At 36.6% G+C, this 13429-nt stretch overlaps 1 protein-coding gene across 1 annotated transcript in view; it reads right to left on the bottom strand.

Moving 5' to 3' along the window:
- Positions 1-4117: 4117 nt before the first annotated feature.
- The window catches only part of LOC149085006 (uncharacterized), a 70426-nt gene continuing 61114 nt past the window's right edge, over positions 4118-13429 (bottom strand). The window contains exons 3-4 of the mRNA XM_089232759.1: positions 8466-8611; positions 4118-4941 (exon numbers count right to left, since the gene is read on the bottom strand). Of these exons, the coding sequence (XP_089088885.1) occupies positions 4478-4941; positions 8466-8611 (610 nt within the window). The 3' untranslated portion in view covers positions 4118-4477. The remainder of the gene's footprint in view (positions 4942-8465; positions 8612-13429) is intronic.

Raw genomic sequence — 13429 nt, 5'->3', positions numbered from 1 at the left:
AAAATTTGGTGCTTCTACGCCAACGGGAGTTCTCTGAAATTTTCCCTTTCGATGACGTCATTTAAGTCATGCTGTGACGTCAACCTTGGCGTAACTTATAGAACCCCTTTGTGTATGTTCGGCACCTAGAGATAGAAGGCCTCCGCAGTCTGCTTGTGACGTCAGTAAGTAGTCCATTTTTCCTTAGAATATACAGAGAAAAAAATTCCCTGCTCGTGCCAGTATCATCGTTGTGAGGAAAAGAAATGATCTCGGAATTGGCGATTTCTATGCGGTATTTGTGAGTCAATCAGGAAGATTCTACGCCAAAATAAGAAACTAAATAGGATGCTTTATTTCAAAATGTGGCAAACTTGCTAGGTAGTATGAATGACGTTTATGGCAAACAGTGCAGAGGCCTTCTATATGTTCTGGTTTTTTTTTGTAGAATTCATTATGATACCGGTTCTGCCAAGGTTTCCTGCATTTGGGTGTGAACATAGTGTCCGTATTTCCGATTCCGAAAACCTGCGTCTTCTCCGATTGATTAAAAAACCGAATTTCATGCAAAAAAAGTTCGGGTTTTTAACCAATTGGAGACGACGCGGGTTTTCGGAATCTGAAATACGGACGCACTATGTTTGCACTAAGGCGACTGTATAAGGATATAGTGGCTATAGTTTGCACCATTGAGCTGGAGGGAGTATAACACGTCAGCGGTCTTCGCCTTGGCAGTGCTGAGAACGTCGTCCGCAACATCATTCGTCGGAAGATCACGTGACTCGGTGAAAACACACAGAATCCCCGTTATTTTCTTATGGCATAAATAGGAGTTTAAAACAATAGATGAAAGAAATCATTTCAGCATCGATGAGATAATTACAGCATTTCTATAAAATTCCAAAAATTAATGAAAGCGTTAATTTTAGCATTAACGAAAGACAATTCCAGAGTTAATGAAAAAAATTTCTAGAATTAATGAAATGGATAATTTCAGTTCCAAATTAAATAGTGAACGTGATAATTACAGCATTGATGAAAGATAATTCCAGAATTAATGAAAGATAATTTCAGCATTGATAAAAGTGATAATTCCAAAATTAATAAAAGATAATTCCAGAATTAATAAAGGTAATTCCAGAATTAATGAAAGAAAAATTCTAGTTTTAATGAAAGAGATAATTTCAGTTCCAAAATAAATGAGTTATAATTCCAGCATTAATTAAAGATAATTCCATAATTAATGAAAGAGGTAATTCCAGCATTGATAAAAGAAATAATTTCGGAATTAATGAAGGAAATAATTTCGGTATTAATGAAGGAAATAATTCCAGAATTATTGAGAGAGATAATTTTGATTCAGAAGTAACGAGTCCAAATCAGACTCATCTCGACTGCATTAAATCCAGGAAGTCCTTTCAGATAAAAGTGTTTTGGTGACAGCTTTGTTTCTGAAAGAAGCATCGAAACTTTTCAATGGCTTTCTGACATTAATTCAAAAAGAGGAGCTCCTCATACACATTTTGTATGTGAAGCTAGGAGCACTTGTTAGAAAAATTATGGCGACGTTTCCTGAAATCTGAACATATTCAGAATGTTTGAATTGCTGAGCTCCAGAATGTAGCTATAGAAAGCAGTGAGAACTGGAGGAAAAATTTGGTTGTTGGTGCTGAAATAGAATCCAATCTTGCTGAGCTGGGGGATGTTCTTAAGAAAAAAGTTCTATTAGGTGCTAGATCGTCAAGCACTTGCTCAAAGTTTTACCCTTTTCAGAACACGCTGCAGGAAAAAATGAAGTGTTTGCATCCCCTTTTCCGACTGGAAAACTCTTCATTATCATGTATTAAGTACATTTTTTCAAAGCTACCTCAAGTTGTTTGCCCTTCAGATACCCCTGTTCTCTTGGATGAATGGATTTCTCTGCAGTGTGAAGGTATACAGGTGAGTAACAAAACCCTGGACGGATCGTGCTGATCCCTTGGGAATACGTGAAGATCACGTTATTTAAAAAAATTTATTTTAGTTATCAAAGGTTAGATAAGTATTGAGGATCTATATTTGATATGAAAAACTTGGATGGAAGTACAAAGTTAAAAATTTTGCTTGTGCTCGTCAAAGCCTTATTATGTCTTGCCCACATGGAAATGCAGATTGCGAGAGGGGCTTTTGTGTAAACAAACATTTCCTGCAACATAGATCAAATCTTTCGATTGAAAGTATCAATGGCATTAGGCAAATATAATCTTATGTATAGCATTCTCAAAATGCTAAAGTTATTGATGTCGATGCCAATCTTCTGAAAGTTGTTCACAGCTCACATCAGAAGTACCAAGACAGACTTCAGCACCAAAAAACTTTTGATAAGAAAGTTCCCCGACCAGATGAGAATCAAAGACTAAAAGCAGAAGAAAGGAAGTTGGAAATTCAGTGTTGTCATCATCAAAACCTATGCTGAACACTGCACAGAGAAAATGATTATGAAATTTTGGCATAAGGTATTTTGAGGTATGCGCTCAAGAATGATATGGAAAACAACAGTGTCACTCTAACAGTTACGGTTACAGTGAGAAAATTTCGAAAATATCAAGTGGTAACACCAAGTCTTTTGTATTGGAATGCAATCTCCATACTGAAAAACACTAAATAGCGTTGGAATGGCACCTGTAGCACGAAAATCCCCGGAGCTAGGCAAGGAAAAAGTAAAAAGGACTTTGCCGTGCACTAGAGCATTAATGTTAGTTTCATTCGTCACACCGTTTCTTCGGCTGAGAACCCAGCCTGATTAGTCCTCCACAAGGTCATGTGGAAAATTTGTTAAACACAATAAAATGCTTTATTTTATGCTGCTTCTCTGTCCTTATTGGTTGTCCTCACTTTTAGCCTATCTACCGCCGGTGATTTTCATGCTCCAGTTGCCGTTCGAACGCTATTTAGGGGTTTTCACAATGGAGATCACATTCCAATACAAAAAACTTGGTGTTGCCATTTGATATTTTCAAATTTTCTCACTGTAACCGTAACTGTGACACTGTTGTTTTCCATATCATTCTTGAGCGCATACATCAAAATACCTTATGCCAAAATTTCATTCAGTTTCTGTGAATGGTATGATAGTTAGGGGCCCATATGTCGGGATAGTTTTTTTTATAATCACCCTGTATATATTATGTGGGGGGGGGGGGGGCTGAGGAAAACTGGCACCATCGTTATCTCGTTGATATATCACGATGGTGAGGGAACATACATACACAACACAACTTTGTTTCATACGGTTACAATAAACCTTCGCGGTGAGAAAAAGAAGAAGTTGAAGAAACAACTGGATTGAATGTGTTCCACTGGCGTTTGGACGCAATATTACGTCCCTGATCGTAAAGGGGTTAATACTCGTCTGATTTTAAACGGAAAACATTGTTCCGTACTAGTTTTTCAGAAGGAATCACGTATTATTATGTCGAGAAAATTCCGAAAGATAATTGGTTGTACAGTTAGCAGTAATTTCGAAACTTGCTGGAAGGAACTAAATGATAAGGGTTTTTTCCACTAGTCCGTATTTCGATTATTTTCTGTTATTTCATTATTGACTTTGATTTGTCATTTTGACATTATACACGCGTGTTATGCTGAAACACTACTCTTACATAGCACCAGACACGCGTCTTCACACACACACACATTCGCATAATGCTGTGGGCTTATATATTCTCGAAATTTAAATAACAGAAAATAATCGCATACCAGTTTGTGGAAAATCCCATATCATTCAGTTCCTTTCACAACAGTACACTCTGTATCACCAATATCTTTCGGAATTTTCATGACATTCAGGTGGAATTTTCACATAAGTAGCACTATGTATCTGGCAATCAAATTATGAAAAAATAAGATATTTCTTGCACTGAACATGCGCAATTAATAATCATTTACTAAAAATACTCGTATCTCATTGTGAGTAATAATTTGACGCATTTTAAATTTCTATATAGTATGTCACATGCATAGCGTCATTTTTTTCTGTAAATTTCGTAAAAATTGGTTGAAAACTTCGTATGTTATAAACAAAAAAACGCGTTGAAATTGGAATTTTTATAGCAAATACTGTATTTATATTTTCGAATATGTGTACTATTCTCATGAAAATGCGCAAAAGTATTGCACTGAATGCGAGAAAATGTCTAAACTCCTAAGTAGATAGAGGCTTTTGGCTATATAGTGTACGATGTACACATGGTTTATACAATGAATTTACGACTATAAGAATGGTATAAAAGTTTATTTTAAAAAATGCCTTACAGCCGAATAACCGTTATAACGAACTCCAAGAGACCGGAGAAATCACTTCGTTATAAAGGAATTCCAGGTTTTTGCATTGTTCCTATGTAGGGGATTAGAAAAGTGTTCGTTAAAACGAGAGTTTCGCTGTAACGGGATTCGACTGTATTCGCAATAATCTGAAGAGGAGTGATATATTATTTAGGTAAAAATCATGGCCATATGATTACTTTGTTTCTTCTTGAGTGTTGGTTCTTGTAGGGATATGAAGGAAGTCCAGTAATAGCGTTCTAGATTGTTGACTGAGAGATAAACACAAACTAGGTAAAATGCAGCATGTTAGTCCTTCTAAGTAGTATGCTGAAAAAAAAAGAGCTGATGGTATATCGTGAATGTAATCACACATTAGTATAGCATTCATAATTTGTCTTGGAATGGAGAAAAACACAAAGACGACAACCATGGCGGCAAGCGTGAAGATTTCATTATCCAGAATTCTGGAATTTCCTGATGGAATATCTCTGTCAACAGAATTTCGGTCACCATTAACTTTTTTCCTGCGTCTCCAGAGAATGGACGACAAGGCTGCTGTCATAATCAACATCGGTGGTAGATCCAAAGAAAGGGATAGGTATACAACGTAAGAGCATCCAAAGTTTGATGCCATGGCTATGCCACACATACCATATTCTGTTAGAATGAGAAGAAAAATTAAAAATCAGAATCCACCAAATTTAATTTCTAAATTGTTTAGAGTATAAATTGAAGATTAGAAAAACGATTAAGAGTAAGTGAAATACTTGTGACCAATATAGGTATGTAAAAATAAAACATAATTGTCAGATACATTATTCTTCTGCAACGGTAGTAGATCCATTCTGCCACAGAATCCCACAGCAGACAATATAATTCAGCTAGGAAATGTGAATAAACAGCTGAAGGAAAAACAAACTGAGATCCAAGCACAACCAGGCTCTGTCGCTATTATGATATAAGCTCAGTTCCCCCGTGGGGGCATGGTCGTGCCGCAGAAAATTCCAAAATGCCGAACAATTCCCCCCACCGATCCCCTTTCCTGTAGCGCTCCTAGCAGCTGCCACGCAACGACTCTTATGGTGGCACCATTTGCCCATAGAAATGTGGAATACACAACAGCATATTACACATTCAGAAAACGACTCATACTGGCATGAATATATGGCTGCGGTTTAGTATAGTGGTCTGTAAAGGGATGTGATAGAGAATTCAATGCCTTTCCGAAAAAGGTATGGCTGCAGTTTCTCTATAATCGATCGCATCAGTAACCAAAGCAGTGGTACTTGTTAGTTGTAGCAGTTCTACTTTAGTGAAAAATAGCACAACCATCACCAAGAAAGTCAAACGTAGAAGTAAGACCGCCTATATTGACTACTGCTTAAATTGGACCGCGAGTGTAAAAATAATAGTGGACTATAATTTGTTGCACTCTATCTGCGCGAAGAACGACGCTTGTAATCCCTGGGTTACGAGGCAGAAGTTTGACACTGTTATGAGAGCGTGGCTCAGTATTTATGTTGAAAAGTTATAAAATCTCATTTTTGGCACTTGTAATCTAAACTAATAAATGCAGGACGTTTAATCAGAGGTAAGGCGTCATTATGCATTTATAAACAGTGGGGATAACAATAAAGAGCATTTAAGTGTGACATCTTGTGATTTTTCATGAGACACTCTTGAAAGAAAGAAAAATGGTATATTGTTCTATATTGGACTCTGCAATATGGCAAAATTTTAAGAAACGAAATTCTGCTCGTTTTTGCGATACTTGAATGTGAGAATATACCCAAAATGAAGCCTATATATCACTCGACTCTAAATTAATGAATCGCTATGAAACTTTCACACTACAACTCCTCCAATCTGCAACTGTAGCCTGTCAATAGAAATTTTTTCAACTCTGCTGCAGCAGATCGGGAGGATAATATTGACCAGGACAAAGCTTTTTCACAAAGTGAGAGGGTTCAACTTCTAGAGATTAGCATATCATCTGCAGTTGATGAAAACACTTCATTAAAAATAAGAGTGCTACAACCAGGGCCGGACTTCGTCATTTAGCAGCCCGATGCGAGAGCTGTTTTGCAGCCCTCTCCAATATTGATGTGGTGGAAAGAGATGTGGTTGAGGTTAGGCAAAGAAATTTACTCATTTTGCTCTATACATCCGCCGAAATTCAATTTAGAGGGTCCGCTTAAAGTCTTGGAATTTGGATCCGTCGAAAACAAAACCTTCCAGAGGATGTTCCAGAAAGTAGGGCCATCTTAACGTATGGAATACTAGTAGTAAGAGTAACAAGACATATGCGAAATAAAATTATGTCTAACAAATAATACATGAAATAGGATTTTGAATAGGGGTGACTGGCCCTGCAAGTCTTATAGGTAGACGTGCCCAGAGAATCTCTTTTCCCGCGGGATCAGGGTGCCGTTAAAACCATGTCACCATCCCCCCCCCCCCATGGGAAAGGCTAAAAAGGCTCTAGGTGGTGCATTGGTCTTATATTTTGTTCAACATTTAAAACAAACTTTCTTGAAAATCAATATACAAGGAGCCAGCTAAAAATCTTAGTCCTGTCAAAAATCAAGGCCCCATTCAAGGATGGGGGAGGCGCACGGATTATCACTACCATATGCGTGTCAGTTAATAAATCGACGTACTTTTTTTTCGTCCACAGATCAATAAAATTTCAAGTTCTGGCGTTCAAAGCAGATATCAGCGTAAAATATCATGCGTAGTAAATGCAATAAAATCCAGTTTTATGGCCCCTAACATTTTGCGGCTCGATGCGATCGCACCCTTCACACCGAAGTCCGGCCCTGGCTACAACAAAAAATAGCCGGAAAAGAGGGCTACAAAAGCATGTTTATCGCGCCAGGGAATACATATCTTAGAATGACATAGGAACTTGGTTTTACCAAATGGAAGAAATAAGAGGCATGATTCAGTGTAAAGTGATGCATGTGCATTGAATGCACGATTCAGTGAGGTATACAGAGTGGACACCCCCCAAGACTGCGCGAAAATGGTGCCGAAGAAGAAGAAATACAATTCTAACGGCTGCAGTTGGTCTCCTGTAGCCTAGTTAAGCTCTCTTCTGGATGGATTTCTCAATCCCATTCCCATTTAGAAAGCCTATGTTCCATGTAGGGCTATGTGTCCCTGAATTGAATCATTTCAAACTTTCCAAAAAGTTAATTTTTTGTCGTAGCTTACATTATAAATTACAGGATATGTACCAGAAAATCTGAACCAGTTCTCTCAATAGATGTGCTTTCAACCCTTTAAGCGACAATGACGAGATATCGCGCCTCCATAAAAGCCTCTTATTTCAGCACTGACAAGTCCAGCTATTTTGTAAATTTGATTTCTCAACGGAAAATTTTTCTTACGCCGGGATTACACTATAAAAGTTTGATAAAAGTTCTTTCATAAAACTTTAAAAATGCAACCAATAAAAGCAGCGGTTTTTACATTCTCTCGAACGTAACCGATGCGCTTATTGATTGTTTTACAAAAGATCTTTTATCAAACATTTATAGTGTAATCCCGGCCTTATACCCTTAGTTTGTACGTGATGAAAATTGGAAGAAATCCTACTCTCTTCTATAAAGAAGATATGGCATTTTGAGGGGGGGTTTAGTGATTTCTAATTGCCGCTTAAAAGGTTAAAAAACACGAATTCTCAGATTTGTTTTGCTTCACGATTCGTGTCGGATACAGGCGGTATTTGCCCTATTAATAAGAAAGTGTGTTTTTAATTATTACTGTTACACAAGTCTCATATAAATGTTTTTGTTTTATATTCTATATTTTGCTGACTGTGAGCTCTTTATTTCTAAAATGGAGTGGTTTTGAACCCCATAATGGCTCTTGGTAAGTGAGCTGATGAAAGGTGATTCGTCTTTCCAGTGAATCCTACGTATGCTTAATGAAATTCATATCCGGTGACTTTGAAAGTCAACGCATCCGCTGTGAATATTCATATTTTCAAATATATCATTGACCACATGAACTAATTGAGAGCGTGCGTTATCCTCCATGAACCAGAAATTCGGATTCGCGGCCAAAAGCTATCAAACATGAGAATTTAAATACGCCGTCTTTAAATGCAAAATACGTGAGTAAGATCTGAGTTCGTAGTTAGAACGGAAGACAGAAGTGAAAAAACCCTTTTTTACCTGGAAGATACGCATACTCTCCCCATCCGTAAATAGGAGCTGTCACTTGGACAATGACCACTAGCATTATTCCAGGAAGTATAACATTGACAGTCAAGACGCTAAATGTCACTAGATACTCATGAGGTACAAGATGCTTTGTATACCTGAAAATAAGGCAAGCAAAACACATTGGCTATGTGACTAAAGAAAATTCTAGAAGAATGATAAGCTATAATTTTACTTTCCGTCTCATTTTGGAATAATTCTATAAACATTTAAAGTTATGAGCATTTGAAAACAGGGTGGCCAACTTCTTTCTGTTCTCGGGCGAACATAATGGTCAGCTATAGCGTCGCGGGCCGCATCAGTGGTGCAACTTCGTGTATAAGCCGCTACAATATCAATTGAATTAATTAGTTAGTTATTAAATTAATTTCTTCACTAGAAATAAGAAGTTTGTAAGCAGTTTGTTAATCAAGAAATCTGCTGTTGGAACCCCCGATAGTTCAAATAACGATCACAAATTTAATTTTTTCACGGCACTTGTCGCGGGCAGCACTTCACGGGCCAGCTGTTGGCCACCCCCGATTTGAAAATATTACATCGAAAGGTACATAAAACAATCCAAAAGGAATAAATAAACGAAGAAAAGAAATGTAAAAGTTAATTTTCTGCACTGACTACTTCAAGACTTTTTTTTTAAATAACATGTCTGGTTTTAACCATAAAATGTTGTATGAAATAAGGAAACCCAGTGAAATTTCTGAAATATTTTGATAACTTTTTTTGAGATATTCTTCATTATGTTCTCGAAATTAGCTTATTATCGGTGCTTACGTCAGACATTTCATATTAAAACTACAGGATATATTCGAATAGGTTCGACGTTGTATGTTGCTATGATTGTTTTCTGTGCAATGAACAAAAAGTTTTCGCGCGCACTAAATATTCTCTGAAATATGTAAATTTTCGTGAAACAATACGTGAATATTTCTTGAAAACAATTCAATATTTTATTTTTAAACAGCTGTAAAATACTAGGTGTTTCAAAGTTCACGCACATCATAGTTTACGAATGTTTTTTTAAATGTATATGAACTATATTTAACAGAAAATAACAGGTTGCACTTATGAATTGAAACATTATCTTTAATAAAAGTTTAAACAAACTTAGAATTTACAATAAATGTTGAAAATGCTGGGCTTTTTCACAGACACATTTTTTTTACCAGGCCGCTCGAGACTACGAAGTCTACGATAATTAATGTCTGATATTGTATTAATGATATTAGTCATGAGTTCATCAGTCGTACGTGGATCACTGCATTATGCCATATTTTTAAGATGGCCCGAAATTTTGTTATTGGTCCACTACGAAAATCCTCATATATGTATTCATGAAAGCCCTTACATCAGTGGTTCTCAACCTGGGGCCGTATGGCCCCCTTGCGGTCCTAGGATATTCTAGGGGGGCCACGGGAGAAAATCAGAAGAAAGGTCATCCACGACAGGTGGTAAAGGGAGTCATAGAGAGCTGTGAAGAGAAAAGCTTTAAAAGTGAAACATGGTTGAAAAAAATTACTACTTTCAAAATTCATCAGATCCGTCTATACAACCAGGAGCATCTTTACCCTTGGGTCTATGTGCGTCTTCATGTCTATAATGGAGGGAGGGGGACTGCACTATATGCAGGATCTGGTATTATGATTTTCATATGTAAGCTGTTACTTCCAGCTAAGTATGGAGGGCCCCAGAGCAACAGTTGATGTGTTGAGAGGGTCGATTTATCGTGCATGTTCGTTGGATAGTCCCGTATTTTACACAGACCGTTTTTTGCAATATAATTTGACTCCTGGGAGAGATGATAATCCACCATTTGAATCCGTGCCAAACCAGGATTCCAGATATTGATCTGATTTATTAAAATTTCAATCATAATAAAAAAACTAGAAAGTATCTCACTCTTGGATGACGGTAGAGGGGGGCCCTGGATAGGACAGGGAAGCCACGAGAGAAAAATGTGATCCATAGGGGGCCATGAGCTGAAAAAGTTTAAGAAACACTGCCTTACATGATAAAAAACTAATTGCGTTTGGCGCGCTGTATCACGCCATCGGATTATGGGGCCTAGTTCTTTCGATTCCGCTGTTAATGCCCAAGTCTATATATACACAGACATTATTACTCAATTCATTTCACTTTTGAACAGTGATGAATGGTACTCCTGATTTAACTAGATAGTGCCCACACGTCAAAAGAAAGTTTTCATGTTTTAACTGAATTTCTTGTCGATTACGCGTGAACTTGGGCAACATCAGCTACAGCAAAAAGCCCCCACGCGAAGCTCTGACGTCACTGAAGTCGTTCATTTCACCTGTAGCCATTAGATATAGCAAGCCGACGTATGCGAAATCTTTACCTTTTTTCCAGTATATTCAATGACTATAGGTGAAATGAACGACTTCATTGACGTCACGAGCTTCGCGGAGGTTTTCTACTATAGAAGGTGTTGACTTGGGCCGCCTCTTCCATCGGACTTGTATAAGCCCAGAACTTTTTTCTTTGGGGCTATCTTAAAAATGTGGCATGCACTGGAATAATCCTCATACGATAGATGAACTCAAGACTAACATTATTAATGCAATATCAGACATTAATTCCCGCAGACTTCGTAAAGTCTCGAGCAATCTGGTAAAAAAAATATGCCTATGTGATGTGAAAAAGGTCATCATTTTCAACATTTATTGTAAATTCTAAATTTTTCAATATTTAGAATTGTTGTATTCAAACGGAATTCCTTAAACTTTGAATTCCGTTTGAATTCATAAGTTTAATCTGTTATTTTCTGTTAAATAGCATATTCATTTAAAAAAAACATTCATGAACTATGATGAGCGCCAACTTTGAGACACCCTGTATTAAATCCTTAACACATAGCCAAGTTCCCCATCCATTCAACAGCTAGTACTGCAGTGTGTGAAACGCTTTTGAAAAAATTTCATAAAAAAATATTTTGCATAATTTTTGAGAAACGAAGTTTTGTATTCAATAAAGTAACGAAAAATCAAATCTCTTTAAAAAACTCATTTGAAAATTGTTTGCTGTCTTTGAAACCATTGTTTCAAAGACAGCATCTTTACCCTTGGGTCTATGTGGGTCTTCATGTCTATAATGGAGGGAGGGGGACTGCACTATATGCAGGATCTGGTATTATGATTTTCATATGTAAGCTGTTACTTCCAGCTAAGTATGGAGGACCCCAGAGCAACGGTTGATTGTTGTTTCAAACCATTGTTTCAAATGGTTTAACTAAGCCGTAATTTTGTTTTTACTTGTTTCATGTATAAGAATAAAACAGTTTGGATGTTCTGTGTATAAAATTCCTCTTTCAAAAAAATTAATAAAACAGTTTTCGAGAATTTTAAAAAGTTCATCATTTGAAAAGGTAGTTAGTCGCGTTATTGTTTTGTTGTCAGTCTACGCAAAAACAGATGTTATTGGACCGGAAAGAAATATTTTAAACGAAATTCACGTAGATAACTTATTTCGTTCTACGAAACAAGTTATACTACATTGTTCTACTTTATAATTCTTGCCAAAAAGTGCAACTATAATGAGATTCCATTAATTAAACTCTAAGAAAGATACGAAACATTGTGTATTAGAGCGTTTCTCTCACCCTTTCTGAATCCAGGGACCAGTAGAATAGCTGAAACAATTTGATAGACCACTTGTGCCCCCGTATTACGGGGAATTCCTTTAATTTTGGTTGTTCCGATTCTTTTATACAATATAAATACTGAATTTGTAATATTTACTAAGGTCATAAATACAGTGTTTTTATAATATATAAACTATTTTATAATTATGACAATAAATATTCATCTCACATATTTTTCATGTTCAACGTTTTTTCACAATTTTTCAGCAATTTTAATAACAATTGGTGATTGCGCCTACTTCTGGCAACGATTTTGATGACAATTGGTGCTCTCCCGTATTTTACCCTATTTAATATTCCAGTGTTTAACGTATTTTTCTCAATGGAATATGGTTCATCATTTGAATATTTTTTTCCCGTGAGAAACACATTTTTTTATTGCAATTTGTAGCAGTCCTTCATTTCCCCCACCTTTCAGCAATTAGCAAACTGCATTTGAGTCAATAAATTGCATTTAAGGCAATAAATTGAATTTTTTGACTAAATTTAGTGATAACTTGAATTTATCGCATCCCGTAGGATCGCAATTCCCGACATTTTCTATGATGATGTATGTTGAACCTAAGTATGAAAGTATAGCTTTTAATTGAACCCATATGGAAAAAAAAACTAGTATCAGTCACAAAGGTTGAATAATTTTTCATTCACAGTTAGAATTAACTTTTAGTATAATTAGTTTTATCAAGTCTACTTGCGGACCACCTCTGGTCCACGGACTATAGGTTGAGAAACGCTGATTAGTAGAAAGGAAATTACAGTGAGGAGAATTACATTAGAGAGGAAATAGAATTTATACCGCGTATAGGCCTATAGTCTGGTATTAAATAGCACGATGGTGAATTCAAACAATGAGCTTCATTTCGACGTGCAGTTTCACTCGAGAGAAGCATCCACTGATTTAATTGGTACTAATCTGCCGAAAATATCTCAGAAGGCGCTGACATCACAGCTTTTATCATCATCAGCTAAACTTGCATTTCTCTTACGGCCTATAACCAAACTAATCCAGCTGCTGCGGCATTGATCGATAGCGTATAGACAATCAAAATGAGTGTCGCGTCGGATCGAATATATCTGGATGGAGATGGACTAATGCCGGTGATTGGAGAAGAGAGATATTCATTCGAATAACATCTCTGAAGGATGTTTACTCGATTCCTTGCAAAGGCATAAATTACTCGTTTCTACGAAAACTATGTAGGAAATAGTGATACACACAGAAAAAAAAGCGATTGCAAAATATTGCATAGTAAGATACTCA

This window comes from Pholcus phalangioides, unplaced genomic scaffold (assembly GCF_987345545.1).
Source record: "Pholcus phalangioides strain wild (caught in Gottingen) unplaced genomic scaffold, Ppha-v1.0 ptg000007l_1, whole genome shotgun sequence".
NCBI lineage: Eukaryota > Metazoa > Arthropoda > Arachnida > Araneae > Pholcidae > Pholcus > Pholcus phalangioides.
Note: the sequence above shows the minus strand (reverse complement) of the source record. Positions and strands in the feature narration are given on the sequence as shown.